The sequence below is a fragment of the Saprolegnia diclina genome (genome assembly GCF_000281045.1).
Source record: "Saprolegnia diclina VS20 unplaced genomic scaffold supercont1.28, whole genome shotgun sequence".
Taxonomy (NCBI): Eukaryota; Oomycota; class Saprolegniomycetes; order Saprolegniales; family Saprolegniaceae; genus Saprolegnia; species Saprolegnia diclina.
In genome coordinates this window covers 77,940-94,687 of record NW_008246095.1, presented here as the reverse complement: position 1 = coordinate 94,687, position 16,748 = coordinate 77,940, and the positions used below count along the sequence as shown (strand labels likewise).

General features: G+C 58.2%; 6 protein-coding genes across 6 annotated transcripts; 3 read left to right on the top strand and 3 right to left on the bottom strand.

The window, feature by feature from the left end:
* Nucleotides 1-198: 198 nt before the first annotated feature.
* SDRG_08907 (hypothetical protein) lies at nucleotides 199-985 on the top strand. The gene has a single exon (XM_008614808.1). The coding sequence runs from the start codon at nucleotides 213-215 to the stop codon at nucleotides 930-932; it is 720 nt and encodes a 239-aa protein (XP_008613030.1). The 5' UTR covers nucleotides 199-212; the 3' UTR covers nucleotides 933-985.
* An 865-nt stretch (nucleotides 986-1,850) lies between these two features.
* On the top strand, nucleotides 1,851-2,598 carry SDRG_08906 (hypothetical protein). Its single transcript, XM_008614807.1, has one exon. The coding sequence runs from the start codon at nucleotides 1,891-1,893 to the stop codon at nucleotides 2,533-2,535; it is 645 nt and encodes a 214-aa protein (XP_008613029.1). The 5' UTR covers nucleotides 1,851-1,890; the 3' UTR covers nucleotides 2,536-2,598.
* A 114-nt stretch (nucleotides 2,599-2,712) lies between these two features.
* SDRG_08905 (hypothetical protein) lies at nucleotides 2,713-3,957 on the bottom strand. Its single transcript, XM_008614806.1, has one exon. It carries the CDS (start codon nucleotides 3,939-3,941, stop codon nucleotides 2,823-2,825), a length of 1,119 nt encoding a protein of 372 aa, XP_008613028.1. The 5' UTR covers nucleotides 3,942-3,957; the 3' UTR covers nucleotides 2,713-2,822.
* A 251-nt stretch (nucleotides 3,958-4,208) lies between these two features.
* Nucleotides 4,209-6,979, bottom strand: SDRG_08904 (AGC protein kinase). The gene is made up of 10 exons (XM_008614805.1): nucleotides 6,907-6,979; nucleotides 6,786-6,858; nucleotides 6,546-6,735; nucleotides 6,355-6,489; nucleotides 6,060-6,306; nucleotides 5,723-6,014; nucleotides 5,436-5,679; nucleotides 4,648-5,319; nucleotides 4,400-4,584; nucleotides 4,209-4,353 (listed from the first exon to the last, which is right to left on the bottom strand). The coding sequence occupies exons 1-10, from the start codon at nucleotides 6,907-6,909 to the stop codon at nucleotides 4,340-4,342; spliced, it is 2,055 nt and encodes a 684-aa protein (XP_008613027.1). The 5' UTR covers nucleotides 6,910-6,979; the 3' UTR covers nucleotides 4,209-4,339.
* Nucleotides 6,980-8,289: 1,310 nt separating this feature from the next.
* Nucleotides 8,290-9,800, top strand: SDRG_08903 (hypothetical protein). Its single transcript, XM_008614804.1, has one exon. The coding sequence runs from the start codon at nucleotides 8,345-8,347 to the stop codon at nucleotides 9,632-9,634; it is 1,290 nt and encodes a 429-aa protein (XP_008613026.1). The 5' UTR covers nucleotides 8,290-8,344; the 3' UTR covers nucleotides 9,635-9,800.
* A 222-nt stretch (nucleotides 9,801-10,022) lies between these two features.
* Nucleotides 10,023-16,176, bottom strand: SDRG_08902 (hypothetical protein; the record flags this gene model as incomplete). The annotated part of the gene is made up of 22 exons (XM_008614803.1): nucleotides 10,023-10,252; nucleotides 10,297-10,656; nucleotides 10,703-10,922; nucleotides 10,974-11,143; nucleotides 11,189-11,426; nucleotides 11,471-11,638; nucleotides 11,687-12,001; nucleotides 12,047-12,251; nucleotides 12,301-12,616; nucleotides 12,664-12,897; nucleotides 12,946-13,108; nucleotides 13,153-13,664; nucleotides 13,720-13,873; nucleotides 13,919-14,037; nucleotides 14,086-14,219; nucleotides 14,263-14,388; nucleotides 14,449-14,823; nucleotides 14,884-15,017; nucleotides 15,063-15,168; nucleotides 15,204-15,405; nucleotides 15,458-15,638; nucleotides 15,683-16,176. 22 exons carry the CDS (start codon nucleotides 16,174-16,176, stop codon nucleotides 10,121-10,123), a joined length of 5,058 nt encoding a protein of 1,685 aa, XP_008613025.1. The 3' UTR covers nucleotides 10,023-10,120.
* Between the last annotated feature and the right edge of the window lie 572 nt (nucleotides 16,177-16,748).

Here is a 16,748-nt window from a genome sequence, read left to right as displayed (position 1 = left end):
TTGGCGACCATACGTACGTAACTAGTATCGAGCGTATTTGTGTCCTTGATTCTGCAGCACCAGGAGCTTGTGCTGCTTGACGCCAAGTATCAAGTTTGCCAGCTTTGTATCCACTTTGCGAGGTTGCACAGGATTGTTGGCAACGACCAATCAAGCGTGTGCGGATTGTGGGCTGGACCAATCAAAGCATTTCAAGAACTGCCTTGCGCAACATGCGCGCCGCCTGCCTCGCCTTACTCTCGGTGGTCGCAGCGCTGCACAAGCGGACGCCGCAGCACATGATGCACGTCCAGCAGCAATACAAGGTCTGCTCGGTAGACGCCGACTGCGGCACCGGGTACACCTGCGCGCCTGCCGACGCGGGTGCCATCTTCAACCTCTGCCAGCGCACGACCGCGACCGAGGTCGCCATAGTGTCGGCCCCGCGCAACACCACCAGCGCGGCCAACGTAGCACGCGCCGCGCCATGGCTCGTACTTCCAAACGTTCGTGTCACGGGAAAGACCATAAAGTCAGTACCCAATGTGACGCTGCTCGACGAGTGCACGAAGCTCTGTGCTGCAGAACCCAAGTGTTATGCCGTCGCCTTCAACACCTCGTCGTGGCCCGCCAGCACGTGCGAGCTAAAGCCGTCGCCGCTGACGTTGTCGACCAGCGCCACCAGCTTTCTCTCTGCGACCAGTTACCCCGCGAGCTACACGTGCACCGCCGGCGCCACCTATGGTGGACGCGACGCCTTCAATGCGTCGGGCAGCTTGCAAGACTGCTTCAATATGTGCAGCTCCAAAGCATCAACGTGCAGCGGTTTCTCGTGGGCCCGAGACCCGACACCAGGCGCTGTGCTTGGGCGCTGCTCTATGAAAGAAATGTCGTCCGGATCCGAGGCCGTCTCGAGCAATGCAACGTGGGTGTCGTGCAAGCGAGCGACATGAGCCATGATCGAGCTACTTCAACAGTACTAATAACCAGTACTTGCCATCACGCCAAGTGTGTTTTGGGACGCAAGGAGCCGAAATGATCTTTTCGAGAACTAACCGCTTCCGGCCCCGGTTAAGCAAGGGGCGGTGATTCAGCCCATATGCCCTTTCCACCCCTGAGCACCTGCGCATCGAAAGCGCAGCTTTGAGTCCCGGCTGCTTCCCTTTAGTCAACCTACTCAAACTTATTTCTAGCCATGTCCGTGACCTGAACGTCGTACAACCACGTGTCGAGTGGCCTCAAGAGCTGCCGTGGAGCGTGCGCTGACAAACGTTAGCGATGACTGTCACAACGACACCGCGCAACGACTACGCTACATGTCAAGCGCACCCGTCGATTTGCACTCTTCTGTCGGAGTATCCAAGTACTGGAGCTCGCGTAGGATCTCGTGCGAGCTATGACTCGGCCGGTGGGATCCACCATAAAATGGATCCCTGTTCGCAGCGCACTCCCAAGATCTGGCGAGAACACCCACGCATATTCAGCCTGCCAGGCCATCATGAATAGTCCAATTGTTTGATGGATCTGGACTGGACAACGCCCAGAACATTCTATGCACATGCATTGGTCATAAGCCTGCGTTGGTCTTTACTCCTGGCGTTTCGAGAAGACCGTTGACGTGGGACGGTACACGTATTGGTACATATGCACGACCAGTACTTTGTACGTGGTTGACCTCTTTGCCACCCTCTCGCTTTTGTGCTCCGATAGTTGCTCGAGGCGCTAGCATATCTATCTTTTGATGCGTTAGTGGGACCACGTCCATCAAGCACGATACCGTCATGTGCTGCGATGCGCAGGGCGATGCCACGTCATCCCACAAGTAATCGACAACAACCAATTTTGATTGGTCAAAAAGCAGCCCATTTTCCAGCCAATTGTCGCGAGGTGCTAGTTTGCGATCCCACCGCCATGACGACGAGTCCGCCGCCTCCGCCGCTGCCGCTTATCTCACCCACCAACTCGTCCCACACGATATTCCGGGTCATCCACCCGATCATCGTCGCATCGGGCTTCATGGACTGGTACGCGGCCTACGTGGCGGCGTCGCTGCCCATGGCCCACAAGGACGAGCACATGGTTGCCAAGCTCCTCGAAGGGTGGTCCGCCATCACGTGGGGCCTCGGTGGCATGGTGCAGTACGAGCGCGAGCTTCCGCGCTTCCTCGCTTCCAAGGCCGCCGCGCCCTCCAGCGTTCTCAGCGTCATCACCAAGCCCAACCCGGCCAAGATCTTCCAAACGAGCACGCGCATCTACACGGCGTCGTTCGCAGGGCTCGTCGGTCTCACGGGGCACCACTGCTACTACGCTGGGAACGCCATGGCCCACGACCGCCCCGACCGCGCGACGGCGCATGTTGCGGCCGCCGCCAACACGATGAGCTACGCGTTCTTGTGGCAGTCGATTTTTCTGCAAAAGAGCCGCGTGCTCACGCCCGTGCACCTCTCGGCGATCGCCGTCATGGCGTACGTCTGGCTCAGCGACAGCGAGCGCCCAATCAAGTTTACGACCGACTATGCGCCCTTTGCGAAAACAGAGTCCGGCAGTCTCCACTAATAATCCCACGCGGTGAAGCAGTGAATTGAGCGGCGTCTCATCCAAAGCGAACGACGAGGTCGATGCTCGTCGTCGTGTACGAGGTAGTGGTTGGTGTTGCCCGAGGTAGAACCGACGTTGACTTCAGGAATGGCGCATCTCTCTCCGCACGCAGAAGCAACACCCACGCACGTCGGCCATAAGCGCCATGCGTGTCTTGTTGCCAACATGCTGCAACGTCCATCCCTTGGATGGAATGCAGGACTAAGAGTTATGAACAATATCAAAAAACGGTAAACTAGCTAGTCTTACTCGACAGACGCAAAGGTAATCGGGCGAATCCCTCGGCGGCGCGCAAGGACATAGCCCGCACTCGCGGCGAGCGCCACGATCAGAGGCCCAAGCAGCGCAATCCAGCGCGGCGCGGCGGCATGCAGCCACGCGTCTGTCGCCGTCGCATCGATCGGAAAGGGCGCAGCGACCACCACATACGTCATAAAGCCCACAGCGTACAGCGCAATAAAGAGCAACAGCCCATACGCGGGCCCTCGCGATGACGTGGCACGCTGCGAGAGCATGTAGACGCACTGCGCAACGTTGAGCAAGCCGGCAGCGGTTGAAAAATACGCCAAAACAAGGTACCGGCCGGGCATCGTGAGCGTCGCTTGGACCGTAAAATCGCACAATTTCCCGAAAAACGTCAAACCCAAGGCAAAATACGACTGGCCTTCGCACGTGTCGATGGTCCAGTTGACGTGCATTTGCAAAAAGCCTTCGCAGCTCCAAAAGGCAATCGCGAGCCAAATCCCGCCATCGAGCAGCAACGCGATCGGCAAGACATGGAGGTAGCTCAAAGCGCCCAGCGTCATCACGACCACGTAGAGACTGATCGCGCTTCGCCACATGAGCTGGGTAAACGTTACATCGCCGTGGCGATTGGCGTCGAGCAGCGGCGGCAAGAGCGAGGCGCCGGGCTTTGTCCGGTCGAAGGCCCGGAAACGATACAGTTGATGCAGCACGAGGCACTCGAGCAGCGGCATGGCCACGCCGACCGCGCGGACAAAGAGCGGGAGGCGCCAGTAAAAGACTGCGAGGCCATTGAGGGACGCCGCGGTGAAGTTCATCCACGCCCAGAGGATGCTGAGGCCGCGGCATTTCGAGTAGAACTCGTCCTTGAGCAATTGTGCGAGGAGGCAGGCGGTCCAGACGCCGGAGGCAAGCCACCCGAGCGTCGTGCCCACGTAGCAGTTGGTCGGCGCCGGCAAGAGTGCCGTGTTGGCCACGTCCTTGCAGTCAAACGAGACAGCCCCAAAGACGTACGACCCGAGGAGGAGCAGACTCACCGCAAGTGCAATCACGAGCAGCGTCACTGCCGTCAAATGCCGCTGGACGAACGCGTAGAAGCGTCCGATATCGGGCGGCGACATGGTCGTTGGAGCGAATGAAATGTAAGTGACAGCGACCACCGTCTGTCAGTTGGGTACAAGTAGCCACAAAGAACGCCGTGACAGCGCACTACCTGGTACCAGTGACGTGCGCAAGCGTGCTGTCATTACCCAAGTCGGTACTGTAGGGTGGATAGCGAGGTGGTGTGCCTTGAATCTTTGAGGCAGAAGCGATACATCGATGGCTTACTGCTCTCGATATCAAAGCCCATAGCTCTTACCCAAGACACCATGCCAACAACATTGTCGTATGCGTCACCGTGCGGATCACTTTGCAACGTGATATCACCACATGTTTATAGCTCCTGCGGTCCAACGACAACGCGGACCTCAGAACAGTGCATTCCTCTTAACAGCGGCCACTGCAGGTAGCGTCACGATCACATGTCGTCATCTAGGCCGTCATCAGTCGCCCATAAGAGCTTATGCGACGCACGTACCCATGTCCATGCGAAAGTCGCTTTCGCGGAAGAGCGACGTCCGCCGCGAACCCATAATGTCGCTGCCCATGTAGCTAAAGTCCTCAAAGTGCATCGTGTGGCGGCCCGGCGCGTTGCTGTCGAGCATCGACGTGACAACGGGCGAGTCGGCGACCTCTTGCTGGAGAAAGCCCGGGGGCACATACCTATCCATTCGCATAGCCATATAAGAACCGATTGATGGATAGCAAGTGGATGATCGATCGTACCGGAGCGCGTCTTGGGTCTGCGCAATGTGCGGGCGGAACGGCGGCTCGAGGCGGCGGTCGTACAGCGCCTGCCAGTCGATGCCGCGGAACCACTCGTGCTGCATGATGTCCATGGGGCCGCTGTTGCGGCCGCAGCCGAGGCGCCGCGTCGGGTCCTTGACGAGGAGGCTCTTCAGAAAGTGCGTCGCGATCGGCGAAAAGAGCTCGGGCGAGAACTCGGGGTCGCGCGTCAAAATGTTTTGAAACATCGTGCGGCGGTTCTTGTCGTAGAACGGCGTTTGGCCGCGAATCATCTCGTAGACGAGGACGCCGTAGCTCCACCAGTCGACCGACTTGCCGTACGACGTGGCCGTGCGCTGGGAGCTCAAAAGCTCGGGCGCGAGGTACTCGGGGGTGCCCACAAAGGTCGAGCCCTCGTCGTCCTCCTTCGACAAGCCAAAGTCCGTGATTGCAATGTGGCCGTCCGCGTCCATGAGGATGTTTTCGAGCTTGAGGTCGCGGTACATGATGTGCAAGTTGTGCAGATGCGTGATCGCGAGCACGAGCTCCGCCGCGTAAAAGCGCGCGCGCGCCTCGGGGAAGTGCTTGAGCTTCTTGAGGTGTACAAAGAGCGACCCGCCGTGGTAGTAGTCCATGACAAGGTACAGCTTGTAGTCGGACTGGAACGCATACCTAGTCAAATGTCATCAATATTCGCACATATTCGCAAAAATGCAAGCAAAATTGCACGAAAATCATGCAAAATGCATGCACAATGACATGAATGAGCCAAGACAAGCGTCGTGTACCGCAAATGTACGACAAACGGGTGCTCGACGTGCTTGAGGATGCGCTGCTCCGATTTCGTATGCTCGACCTGCTGCTTCTTGAACACGTCGTCTTTGCGAAGCACCTTCATCGCGTAGACGCGACCTGCGTTGCGCCCGGCCTTCTTCTTGGCGAGAAAGACCTTGCCGTACGCGCCTTTGCCGACGACGCTGAGCAAATCAAAGTCCGTGACGCTCATTGTCTTAGAAATGACCATGCTCCGACCTACCAATATCAATGTATCAACGTGCAATCTTGCACTACGTACTCGTGACGCGCGAGTCGCGGTCGACGATGGTTTCAATGACCATGTCGCCGTCTTCGTGCGTCCCTTGCTCGGCCGGCGGCGGCTGCGGCGTGTGGTTCTGCATCGCTTCCATGTACTGCTGCTCGTCCGCGAGGTCATACCCGCGCGCGCTGTCAAAGAAGGCAAACACCGTCTCCATGCTCGCGCCGATCGTCCACGCCGTGTTGGTGCTCCGCTGCTCGTTCGAGTGGCGCGCGTACTCGGGCTCGCCCGCCGAGAGGCTGAGGCACCCGAGTTGCGTGCAATCGGCCAGCTACCGCACTACACTCAACACAAGTCTAAAAGCACCGGAACGGACCTGGCGGCCCGGGTCTTCCTTTGAGCGCTGCCAGTTGATCGCGCGGGTGCTAATGATGGCGCGGACGTCGTCGGGGTCGTCGCCGCCGACGCGGTGGCTTGACTCGATGAACGCAATAGCGGCGAGCTTGTGGCGCATGGACGGCTGCGTCGTCAAGAGGTGCTTGGCCAGCGCGCCGCCGCGGCCATAGGCAGCAATGTACACTTGGTGGCAGCGCGCTTGGGCGCCAAAGGCCTCCCAGACGTAGCTAGCGACGTGATAAGGAACGCACCCTTAAGAAGAAAGACAAACGTACCGCACGTGCTCCTCCGGGTTGCTCGAGCCCGGAATCGGGATCTTTTCGTTTTGGTTGGTGATGACCATGTTGGTGCTTGGGTTGGTCACAATGACGCCGTACCCGAGCGAGATGGCCTTGTGCAAATACGGGAGCCTACGACGACATGATGAGCAGGCGCATCGTACACCTGTGCAGAAATGGTGGCGTACATGGAGCCCGACCGGTAGTACTGGCGGCTCGTATCGTGCGGCTCCATGACCAACGAGCGGCTCCAGATGCCAGGCTGGATCCCGTTGCCGCTCACAATGATGAGCAGGAGGCGGCCGACGCGCTCCCACTGCGACGAGAGGAAGACGCTGCATTTCGCTTCGTTCGTGCCAATGAACGCTTCCACAAAGCCTGCGCCATGCGCGTCGTCAGTGCAAGTTGGGGTCCAGAATCGCGCGTACCCAAGGCCTTCATCTTGGCCTGCTCTTCATAGACGATCTGCTGCAGAGCCAGCTCCATCTCGCGCTCGCGCAGCTACGCAGACGATGCGGTCATCCAGCCATCGCCAGCGAGCGGTCGTACCATTGCTCGTCGCCGCCACGTTCAAGGTCACAGATCAGAGGCTGTTGGAACAACTTTGCCAGCCCTATCGTATCCGGAGAGCCTGACGGCCCATACAAAAACTCACATGATTGCACTGTCCCCACCGTAACCGGATGCCGCCCGTTTGCAACTCAAAGGATCTTCCCAGCGCGAGCTGGATAGGAGCGCACGATACGAACTCCAATACACATCGAGATGCACTAACGGGTGGCCGCGGTACTGAGCGCAGGCGGGCGGCAGCGTATCTTTGGCGCGCCGGCAACAGCAATCTCGCAAAACATACATCGAAACCGTAGGATATTCAAGCCGAGAGCGCGCTCTCGCTTCCAATATGCGCAAGTGAAAACATTTGCGCCAAGTGGTTTCGCGCCTCGAGGAACGCCGCGTGGGGTTCTCAGCTACTCCTTGTGTTCGCTCCGCCCCTCTGTTGCAACGCCGAGGGCGCGGGTCCTTTTTTGTGGCGACGGTGTATGCAATGGCCGTCACAGGCAGCTACTACAATCAGCCACGATGTCGACCCCGTCGTTAGCCGAGGCCGCTCAACTCTTGTGCAACGTGAACACTTTGCAGTTTGCAAATGTCCAACGAGGATCCATCCATTCATTGACACGGGCGAATGGTGGCGAACATTTTTCGAGCCGCAGCAATCTCGCGCAATCTCAGCACGCACAGGCAAAGGCAGCTGATATGAATCTGATAGGCTCTGGCGCTCAGAGCTGATATGGAGCACTGGTGGACTTGGGCGGCGTTTGGGCGCCGACGCCATACCTGTCGACGACGACGATGAGATCTGATCGCCGTGCAGAGATTGGAAGCGAACGGCCGAGGTACGGAGTCGGGCATACGAGTAGAAGCGTGCGGCGCATCTCCCGTGACGAACCCAGAACCTGCCACCCCACCATCTGAGCCGGCCATCACACCAGAACAAATATTATAATACTATGTTCCAATCGGAAAAATATATTCACGCGCCATCTTGATTGGAGTATGGCGCGCCAATATATTGCCGCGCAATATGGCGATATTAATAGATCCGGTGCTTGGTTATTTTATCTCGCGCACGGGTAGAGTGATTGTACGCAACTTTTTTTACCACATCGAATGCAATCTCCTACAAACACCGAGCTTCATTAAAATCTTTCTAAAATAATAAAAAAGGGCCAGACCCATCGAACCCCACATGGAGCCAGTCGTGCTCGCGTTTGATTGGTCGGCGCCCGAGCGTATTTTTATTCCAAGGAACACTCATATTTTTTTGTTTCTCACGCGAGGCACTTCCTGGTGGCCCTTACCGTAAGGGCGTGTAATAAAAAACGTATTTTAAAACGAAAAACGGCGTGCTGAGTTTTTAAACCGCAACATTCGACGTGTCAAGTTACTTACGCAACTGGCGCATTGACACACTTGCGCCGCCGAGATGAAGAGCGACTTCTTGGGCGCAACGATCGCGATCGCCGCCGCCATCGGCTCGAACCTCGGCGTCAACGTCCAGAAGCGGTCGCACATGCAGGAGGACGAGCGTCCCAAGCACCTCCAGCGGCCGTACACGAAGCGCCCGATGTGGTGGCTGGGCATGTTTATGGTGGTCTTTGGCTCGCTCGGCGACCTCTTTGCGCTCGGGTTTGCGCCGCAGACGCTCGTGGCCTCGCTCGGCGGCGGTTCGACGATCGTCGCCAACGTCCTTATTGCTCGCTTCTGGCTCAAGCAGCAGCTCTACTTTACCGACATGATTGGCGTCGCGCTCGTCTCGACCGGCGTCGTGGTCCTCGCCTTGTCCTCGTCCGAAGAGGGCAAGTACACGGTCAACGAGCTCTTTATGCTCATGCAGGCCCCGGGCTTCATCGTCTATGCGATCTGCACGACGGTCTTTGTCGCGTCGCTCATGCTCCGCGTGCGCCGGTCAACGTCGCCCGCCCTTCGCGTCGTCGACATTACCGACGAGGTGCGCAAGAAGGAGCTCGCCGACCTCGAGAGCAACGTGCGATCGGCGGAAGAAGCCTCGTCCACGAAGAACGACACGGCGAGCGAGGGTAGCACGATCTCGCCGTTTCCGTCGCCTGTCTTGAGCGACGTCGAGGAGAAGGGGCTGCTCAAAGAGACCAAGATTCTCACGTCGCAAAAGCACACGCTCGTCATTGACAAGCACCTGCCGCTGTACTGGGCCGCGATCTCTGGCACGATTGGCGCGCAGTCGGTGCTGCTCGCCAAGTGCGTCATGGAGCTGATCTTTATGAGCCTCGAAGGCGACAACCAGTTTCGCTACATTGGCACGTGGATCCTCGTGGCCGGCATGGTCGCGTCGCTCCTCACGCAGACGCACGCGCTCAACAAGGCGACGATGGCCGGCGACACGATGAGCACGTTTCCCGTTTTCCAGGCCTTTTGGATTGGCATGAGCAACATTAGTGGCATCGTCTTCTTCCAGCAAGCGCACTCGTTTACGATGGCGCAGTGGATCATGTTTCCAAGCGCACTCTTGCTCGTCATGGTGGGTATCGTGCTCGTCGCCAAGCACGAGAAGATGGGCAACCACGTCAAGTACTCGGTCGCGATGCCGCTCCAGCTGAGCAGCCCGCGCCAGCACGACATTGTCGCGCAGTCGTTTCTCTTCAAGGAGCTCACGCCGCAGACATCGGAGGACCGCCTCGACGTCGAAGGCTACGACAACATTGAGATCTCGGACCACGTCGAGGTGGTCGCGGCCTAAACCTCCGTTTTTACTTATTTAATAGCATGCTCCCGTGGTGTTAAATCCTATTTGCGCTCAAGTTCGGCGCGGAAAGCGAGGAGGACATGCGTTGATCAAGCCACCACCGCCCACGTCGTATTCGCTTAGTCGCTGGGTGCCGACACACGAGCTAGTATGGACCTGCGAGGTTGTATATGAGGTCTGGAACTACGTACCAGATAATGTCTGGTACGTAGTTCAGTGGTCTAGAACCATATTAGGGTTCCAGACCACTTGGAGTTTCAGATTTGTACGTGGAGTCGTGGACAATACGGTACCCTCCTGTCTACTCTCGCGCCTCACACCTGTCTCCACAAGCTGCAAGTTTGTCCTTGGTCCAGTGACCCACCGGGAAGAGCCGGAGGAGTCGGACATGGGGATAGGGTTGGTGGCCCTCACAGCTTGTCTACACGGTGGCAACACACTCAAGACGTGACGAATTCTTTCATGTCCTCGTAGCTTCTTCTATTTCGACAGCGGCAAGAGCAGCTGGATGCTCGAGGCAAAGACGCCCCGGAGCGCCCGACGGACGTCGATGCTTTGCGCGCTGATGAGCTCAATGAGCTGCGGGTAGAGCCAGTGCAAGTGGCGCAGCATCTACTCGCACCGCATAGCACCCCCTCTCTCCTGACTAGGCATACCTCGTCTTCCGAAAAGGTTGCGATCGACTGGAGAATGTCGACGATGAGCGGGACGTACCCAAACGACCGCTGGTGCTGGTCGACGCTCCGCCACGTCGGCTCGGGCTTGTCGGCGCTCCACGCCGCGTACTCGGCCAACGTGCGCTGTACGAGCGCCGCAAACGGTCCGCGCATGTCCTCTAGATTGTGCACGAGCACTTTGAAGTACTCGCGCGTCCCGAGAATCTCTTGCGACAGCAAGTGCGGGAGCTCGCCCGAGCCGAGGCTGCCGTAGCGCCACTCGAGTGCATACAGCGCCTGGCGCACGTCCATGTCGTCGTTGACGCGGCGCGCGACGACGCACGTGTCGAGAAGACAGGCCTAGCGTATCAAAGTATCAATACCGACACAGAACAAGAGTGTTTACCAAGAGTGACTCGAAGCACGGGCGTGGCAGCGACGGCATGTGCACCAAGACGTTGCCGAGGATGCGCTGGAGCTCGAGGAGCACAAGCATGTGCGTGAGCGACGGCGTCTTGGTAATGTTCCACGTCGTCGGAAACAAGACTGCGCGCACGCTTGGGTACATGGCGGCCTCGGCGAGCGTCGTCGTACTCGCTGCGGCGTCGGTCGGCGGCGGAAACAGCCTAGATAGTCGTGGGACAAGTCATACCACGTGCGCACAACGGATGACAGACCAGTGCGGCACCAAATGATTCGCAATCGACGTGAGCGAAAACGTGAGGCTGGCCCAGATCTCGTCGTCGAATTGGTGGCCGTGCTCGAGCAAGAGGTGTTCGAGCGCGATCGCTGCCGCGCACGCCAGCTGCTCCTCCGGCTCGTCCGTGAGCCAGTGCGCGAGAAGGTGCTACCATTGTTGGACTATTGCAAACGAAATAAACGGTGGACGTACCACGATCTCGGGCACGTGCGCGACGACCTTGAAGTACGAGCCATACAAGTGTACAAGCGCCAGCAGTGCTTTCTTGGATGTCTTGCGGTTGAAGACCGACGGCAAGTGCGTCTCGATGCGCCGAATGTGCTCCATGAGCGGGATCAGAATCGTCTTGAAGATGACGTGCCAAAGACTCGCGCCAATCACATGGCCGTGCAAATGCAAGCTCCCATACAGCGTGTCGAGCGCCGCGTGCCTAGAAAACGATCGAATCTGCCGCGGTTGTGCGACGCAGCGTACCGAATGGCCTGGCGCGGATCACTGGCGAGGACAAAGAGCGGGTGCAGCGCCGGCAACCACACGTGCGTGTGCTGCGTCTGGTCCGTATACTCGAGGTCGTGCGACGCCGGACTGGCGCGCGGCGAGAGCACGTCCAGGTGCTCGATCACATGCCCGGACGCCACGTGTCTATATCCATACGGTCCATAAAGCAACGTGCTAGCACCTTTGCTGTACCCGAGACAGACACCGACAAGCGATATCGACTCCAAGCACATGGCGTGCAGCTCGGGCCGCTCCGCCTCGGCCGCGTCGTTGCCGACGGACGCAAAGAGGAGAAGCGTGTCGAGGACGTCCTGGAGCACAGCGAGAACGCGCTCGAAATGGTCGTTGAGAATCATCTTGGCGATGGAGAAGCCAAAGAGCACGACCCGGTCTTCGGATTCTTCCAAGCGATCGTACGACTCGGCTGCGACACGGAGCACGCCCCAGATGGTCTTCCAGCCCGACTTGATGTGCTCGACGCGGCCCAGAATCATGTTTTGCACGCAGCTACACGAAAGTTCGACGTTACCAGATCCCAGATGTGGTGCTTACCTGAGCACGAGTTCGCGAACTTCGGTCGCCATCGCGTTCGAGATGATAATCTGGAACGGCGTCAAAAAGAGACGCTGAAAGTTAAAGTCGCGGAGCTCGTCCTTCTCGAGAAACTTCATGCTGAGCTGCTTGAGCGAGTCGATCGCGTACATGGCGAGGCCGAGGTTGTCGTGGCACCCAATCGCTGTAAAGTGGCGCGAGAGCACTACCAGAATCCAGATTCCAGATACCAACCAGATTGTGGAAACAAGTACCGTTCCACATGTTGGCCCAAACGACGCGCGATCGCACGTGCATGTTCATATCGGCGACTTCGACGAGCTTCTGGAGCGAAAAGACGCGGGGCAGAGAGAGCGCTGCGCCACGCACCGAGATGCCGACGGCCGCGAGGCCTTGGCACTCGCTCAGCGACACCACACACAGCGCGAGCACAAATTCTTGGACGGCGGCGTCCGAGAGCAGCGCCGAGCTCGCAAAGACGCGGTCGCTTGCGAGGCCGTCGACTTGGTCCATGAGCCGCTGGGCGTTGCGGGCTTCGGTGACAACCGTATTGTCTTCGGTCGGCGGCGCCTACGTCCCCGTTCGTCACAAGCCAAAGATGAAGGAACTGCAACAACCAGCGGTTTGAACGGCTTGGGCGACGCATGGCTGCTAAAGCTGCCATTGCTGTTGCTCGGTGTGAACGGGTTGTTGAGGAGGAGCGTCGCTGTCTGAAACGAAGAGAGCCGTTTGGGGTTGGGCGTCGGCGCCACAGGCGACGTGATCACAGGAAAGAACTGCGTGTCGCACTGGAGCCCTTGGGCGTGCAGCTGGAGCCGCGCGAGGTGCGAGAGCGCTTGCAGCACATCGCGCTACAACGTTCAACGTTGTATGTTGCACGCAAAAGAGATACCACGCACCCACGAGTCCCCGAGGAAGTTGCCTTCCTTGACCGCGATCGCGACCAGTGTCTTCATGGCCTCGATGTGCTTCCCGCGGATCTCGCGCGTCGCCGAGTGCTGGACCGCGGTAAAGTTGGCCAAGATCGACACGAATGCGTCCCGCTCCGAGTTCATGCCGAGCCTACGCCACATCGCCTTGAAATGCGAAAGACAGCTTGTCAATACCGCGCGCTGAGGTGGATCGCATGCTTGAAGCCGTCGAGGCAGTACTGGATCGCGACCGGCGCATCGAGCGTCTCAAAGAGCACGCTGCAGCACGCAAGCAAGGGCGCCCACACAATCTCAAACATGGGCCGGATGTACGCGTTGTTGCGGTCGTCGCGCACCACGTGGAAGCCGCGGTCGTCGTCCGCGAGCGGCGACGCTGTCGGCGCAACCTTGCGCTTGAAGTAGGCTTCGGATGCCTTGACCATGGCCTCGCGCTCCTTCCCGTACGCCTCGCGGCGCTGCTTGTCGAGGACCGACGCCGACATGGGGAAGCTCGAGCTCGTCTCGCGCTTGAGTTTGACGCGCTCGACGTCTTCCTTGATCGAGATCGGGAGACTCTTGATCCGGTCGTAGATGCCACCGAGGTACTCGGCCGGGAGGTCTTCGCCGTTGTTGATGCCGCGGTTGTTGCGCACAAACCCGTCGCGGGTCATCTTTTTCTCTTCCGGAATCGACGGATTGTGCAGATCCTACAACAAGCAATCGACCTCGTAGCGCCACAAACTGTAAAAACAGGAATCGTACCGTCTGGAGCATAATGATCGAGAAGCTCAGGATGAACGCCGTATCGGCCGACGGAAACACACCCGGGTTGTTGAGATGATACCGCTCGGCAAACTTCTCCATCATGCGGTCGATCTTTTGCGCTTCGCCGGGCAACCGAAACGCTTCGAGGTACCTACATGCATTATTGTACATGTTGTCATTGGTGGTGAAGACCGACTTGCGAATCGCGTCGTCGACGTTGAGGTGGTGAAAGTCCATTTGGTCGACGAATTCGTGCAGCACTTTGACACAAAACCCGCCTTGGTACTGCGCCTCTTTGCCCAGGTACTCGCCAATCTACATTGTCCTCTTGCATTCTTTCAATCTTTCAAAAAAGATATCAACCTGAAACTTGTCGAGGCGGCTGTTGTACGCGTGGAAGAACTGCGCAACGGCCCGCGCGCTGTTCTTCTCCATGAGGTCGTGCGCCATGCAAAATTTAATGCCGTCCGTCGCCTTGACGTTGAACTTGACGATGCCTACGGTTTCGGTGGTACATTGTGCACAATATGTCATCTCTACCGGTGCTCAGAAGGTCCTGTCGCTTCTTCTTCTTGTCAAAAACCTCGACGACGAGCGACGTGCGGGACGACGACGCGACCGGCTCGTCACTCGCCACGCTCTCTTCGTTGTCCGAGTTGTCATTTTCTACCCGAGGTCGTTGAGGTGCCATGCAAGCAGATCGAAAAAGTATCAAGGTATCAGTACCGGACGCCCGGAGCGGCGCGGCCTCGGAGATAAAGTTGGCCGCCTTCTTGAGCGAGTGCACGATCGCTGCGAGGCACTCGAGGCCCTTGAGCACGAGCGCGGCCTCTTGCTGCTGGAGCTTGAGCTGGCGCACGTTGGTGGTCGGCGTCTCTTTCTTTGTCATTTTGGTCACTTTGGCGAGCGCGTGGACGATGCGCTTGAAGAGGTCGATGGACTCCCAGTCGCAGTCGTAGTTGAGAAAGATTTCGCTCAGAATGAGCTGGTCGTCGCAAATATGGTTGAGCACTTCGAGCACGAGCATCTTGTGTTCGTATGTCGAATTTTCCGAGTCGAGGATTGTCAAAAAGACATTCGTGATAAACACCTCAATCTCGCCTACGGCATATTTGCGGTTGGATACATGGTGGATAGATGATGGATCGAGACGATATATACCTTTGAGGTGCGCTTTGAAATTCGTAATGAGCACGACAAAGACGCGGAGACTGAGCTCGACGACCTGCGTGTAGATCGACGTGCAGTTTTGCAGCAGCGACACGCAGAGGTACGACCGAATCGCAACGAGGAACCTAGCGCCCACAGTGTCACGTTGGATCATTCGTCGTAGAACCGACCGCTCGTTTTGCCGAAAGGTCGGCCCGGCATGGTTGATGATCGCCAGCAGCAAGTCGAGCGAGATCATCTTGCTTTGTAGCGCAAACGGGTCGTCTACAGGCACGGCTGCATACCATTCCGGAAGGAAACCAGTGACGTACCGGCCGACGGCTGCGACGGCGAGACGTGGCCACCGACAGCGTCTTCGACGACAAAGCGCATCGAGATGCGGCAGATCGCGCGGAACACAAGGTACGCGTCCTTGTGGAGCACGCTCGGGAAGAGCACGGCGTGGTCTTCGCCCAGCGTCTTGGACGACTGCAGCCTGCGCGAGTTGTACTGGAAGCCAAACGCGGCTTGGACCTACCGTACGAGTTGTCTTGAGCCATCCTAGTACGACGGAACCGATGTGTACCGAGGGGTACATGGCCGTGTGCGTGTGGGCGACGATCGACTGCGACCGCTTGGGCGTCGCGAGGTGCTCGGCCGTCGCCGCCGCCTCCATGCGCTGAAAGACCGTCGACACCATCCGCTGTAAGGTTCCTTTCGCGACCGTTTGGTTGATGATGCTCTTGCTCACGAGGTAGATGTGGTAGCTACATGCAGTTAGCGCCAGGAAGAGATTGCGGGCGAATGCTACCCAGCGCGGATAGCTTTGAGCAGCGAGTGCTCGTGGACTTCGCACGTCGGGCTCACGACCGCTGTGAGCACAGCCTTGAGTACTTGCAGCTGGACGTCGTTTTCAGGGTGGTCGTTGCAGCTGCACACGACCTCGATGACCGCGTCGATGAGCAGCATGCGCCCAGTCGGCGTCGTGTTCATGGTCTCGTCCGTGAGGTGCAGCGCGCGCTGCAGGCGCTCCTGCAGGCTCGTCGAGATCGGTTGGTCGCCTTTGAGGTAGCCAAACGCCATCATCTTCTCGAGGCAGTCCATGGCGAGACACGTGATCTTGCTCTGCTTGGAGAGGATCGCGAGGAAGAGCGGCCCGACGCATGTCTCCTCGGGCAGATTCGGCGTCCCCGCCTTGAGGTGCGAGAGCACTTCGTCGCAGCTCTCGCGCAGCTCCTTGTCCTTGTCCCGCTTCCCGAGCAGCTTCCGGACCTTGCCCACCGTGCGCTCGGCGAAGACCTCCATGCTCGCGCAGTACCAAAACTGTCGACAACACCCTTTTTTGTCGTCGGCCGACCAGGTTTTAAAATACAATTTTATACTACATGGTTGTATGTGCTTTTTTGAAAAAGACCTGTCCAGATACCTCGGATATTATCCGGACGATTACAATCCACGCAGCTACCTTCACGCAACCTGCGCGATCCTCAACCCAGGATCGACCGCCATGGCGCATGGCTTCGCGTTCGTCGATCCTTTTCCTATCTACATACTGGCGTACCTTTGTGGAGCTGCGTGTTTTGTATGCAAGACCCGCGCCCGGACCCCACATGCGTGATAACCGTGGGTTTTGTTGCGTGTGTCTAGCCTCAACCCGAAGACAATCATTCCACCCCGAACCAGCGACGAGCCTGGATGCTTGCTTGGCGCGTTGCATGACGCAAGCATGGGGTCTCACTGGACACGCAGCCGTCGTTGCCAAGACGGTTGACCTCGTGCACTGCAATAGCTTGCGCCCTGTCCTTGGCGCCGTGTGTCGCTGGCGCACCGCCTGTCCTGTTGACTTTGACTTTGACTTTGGCGATTTGCGGACGATA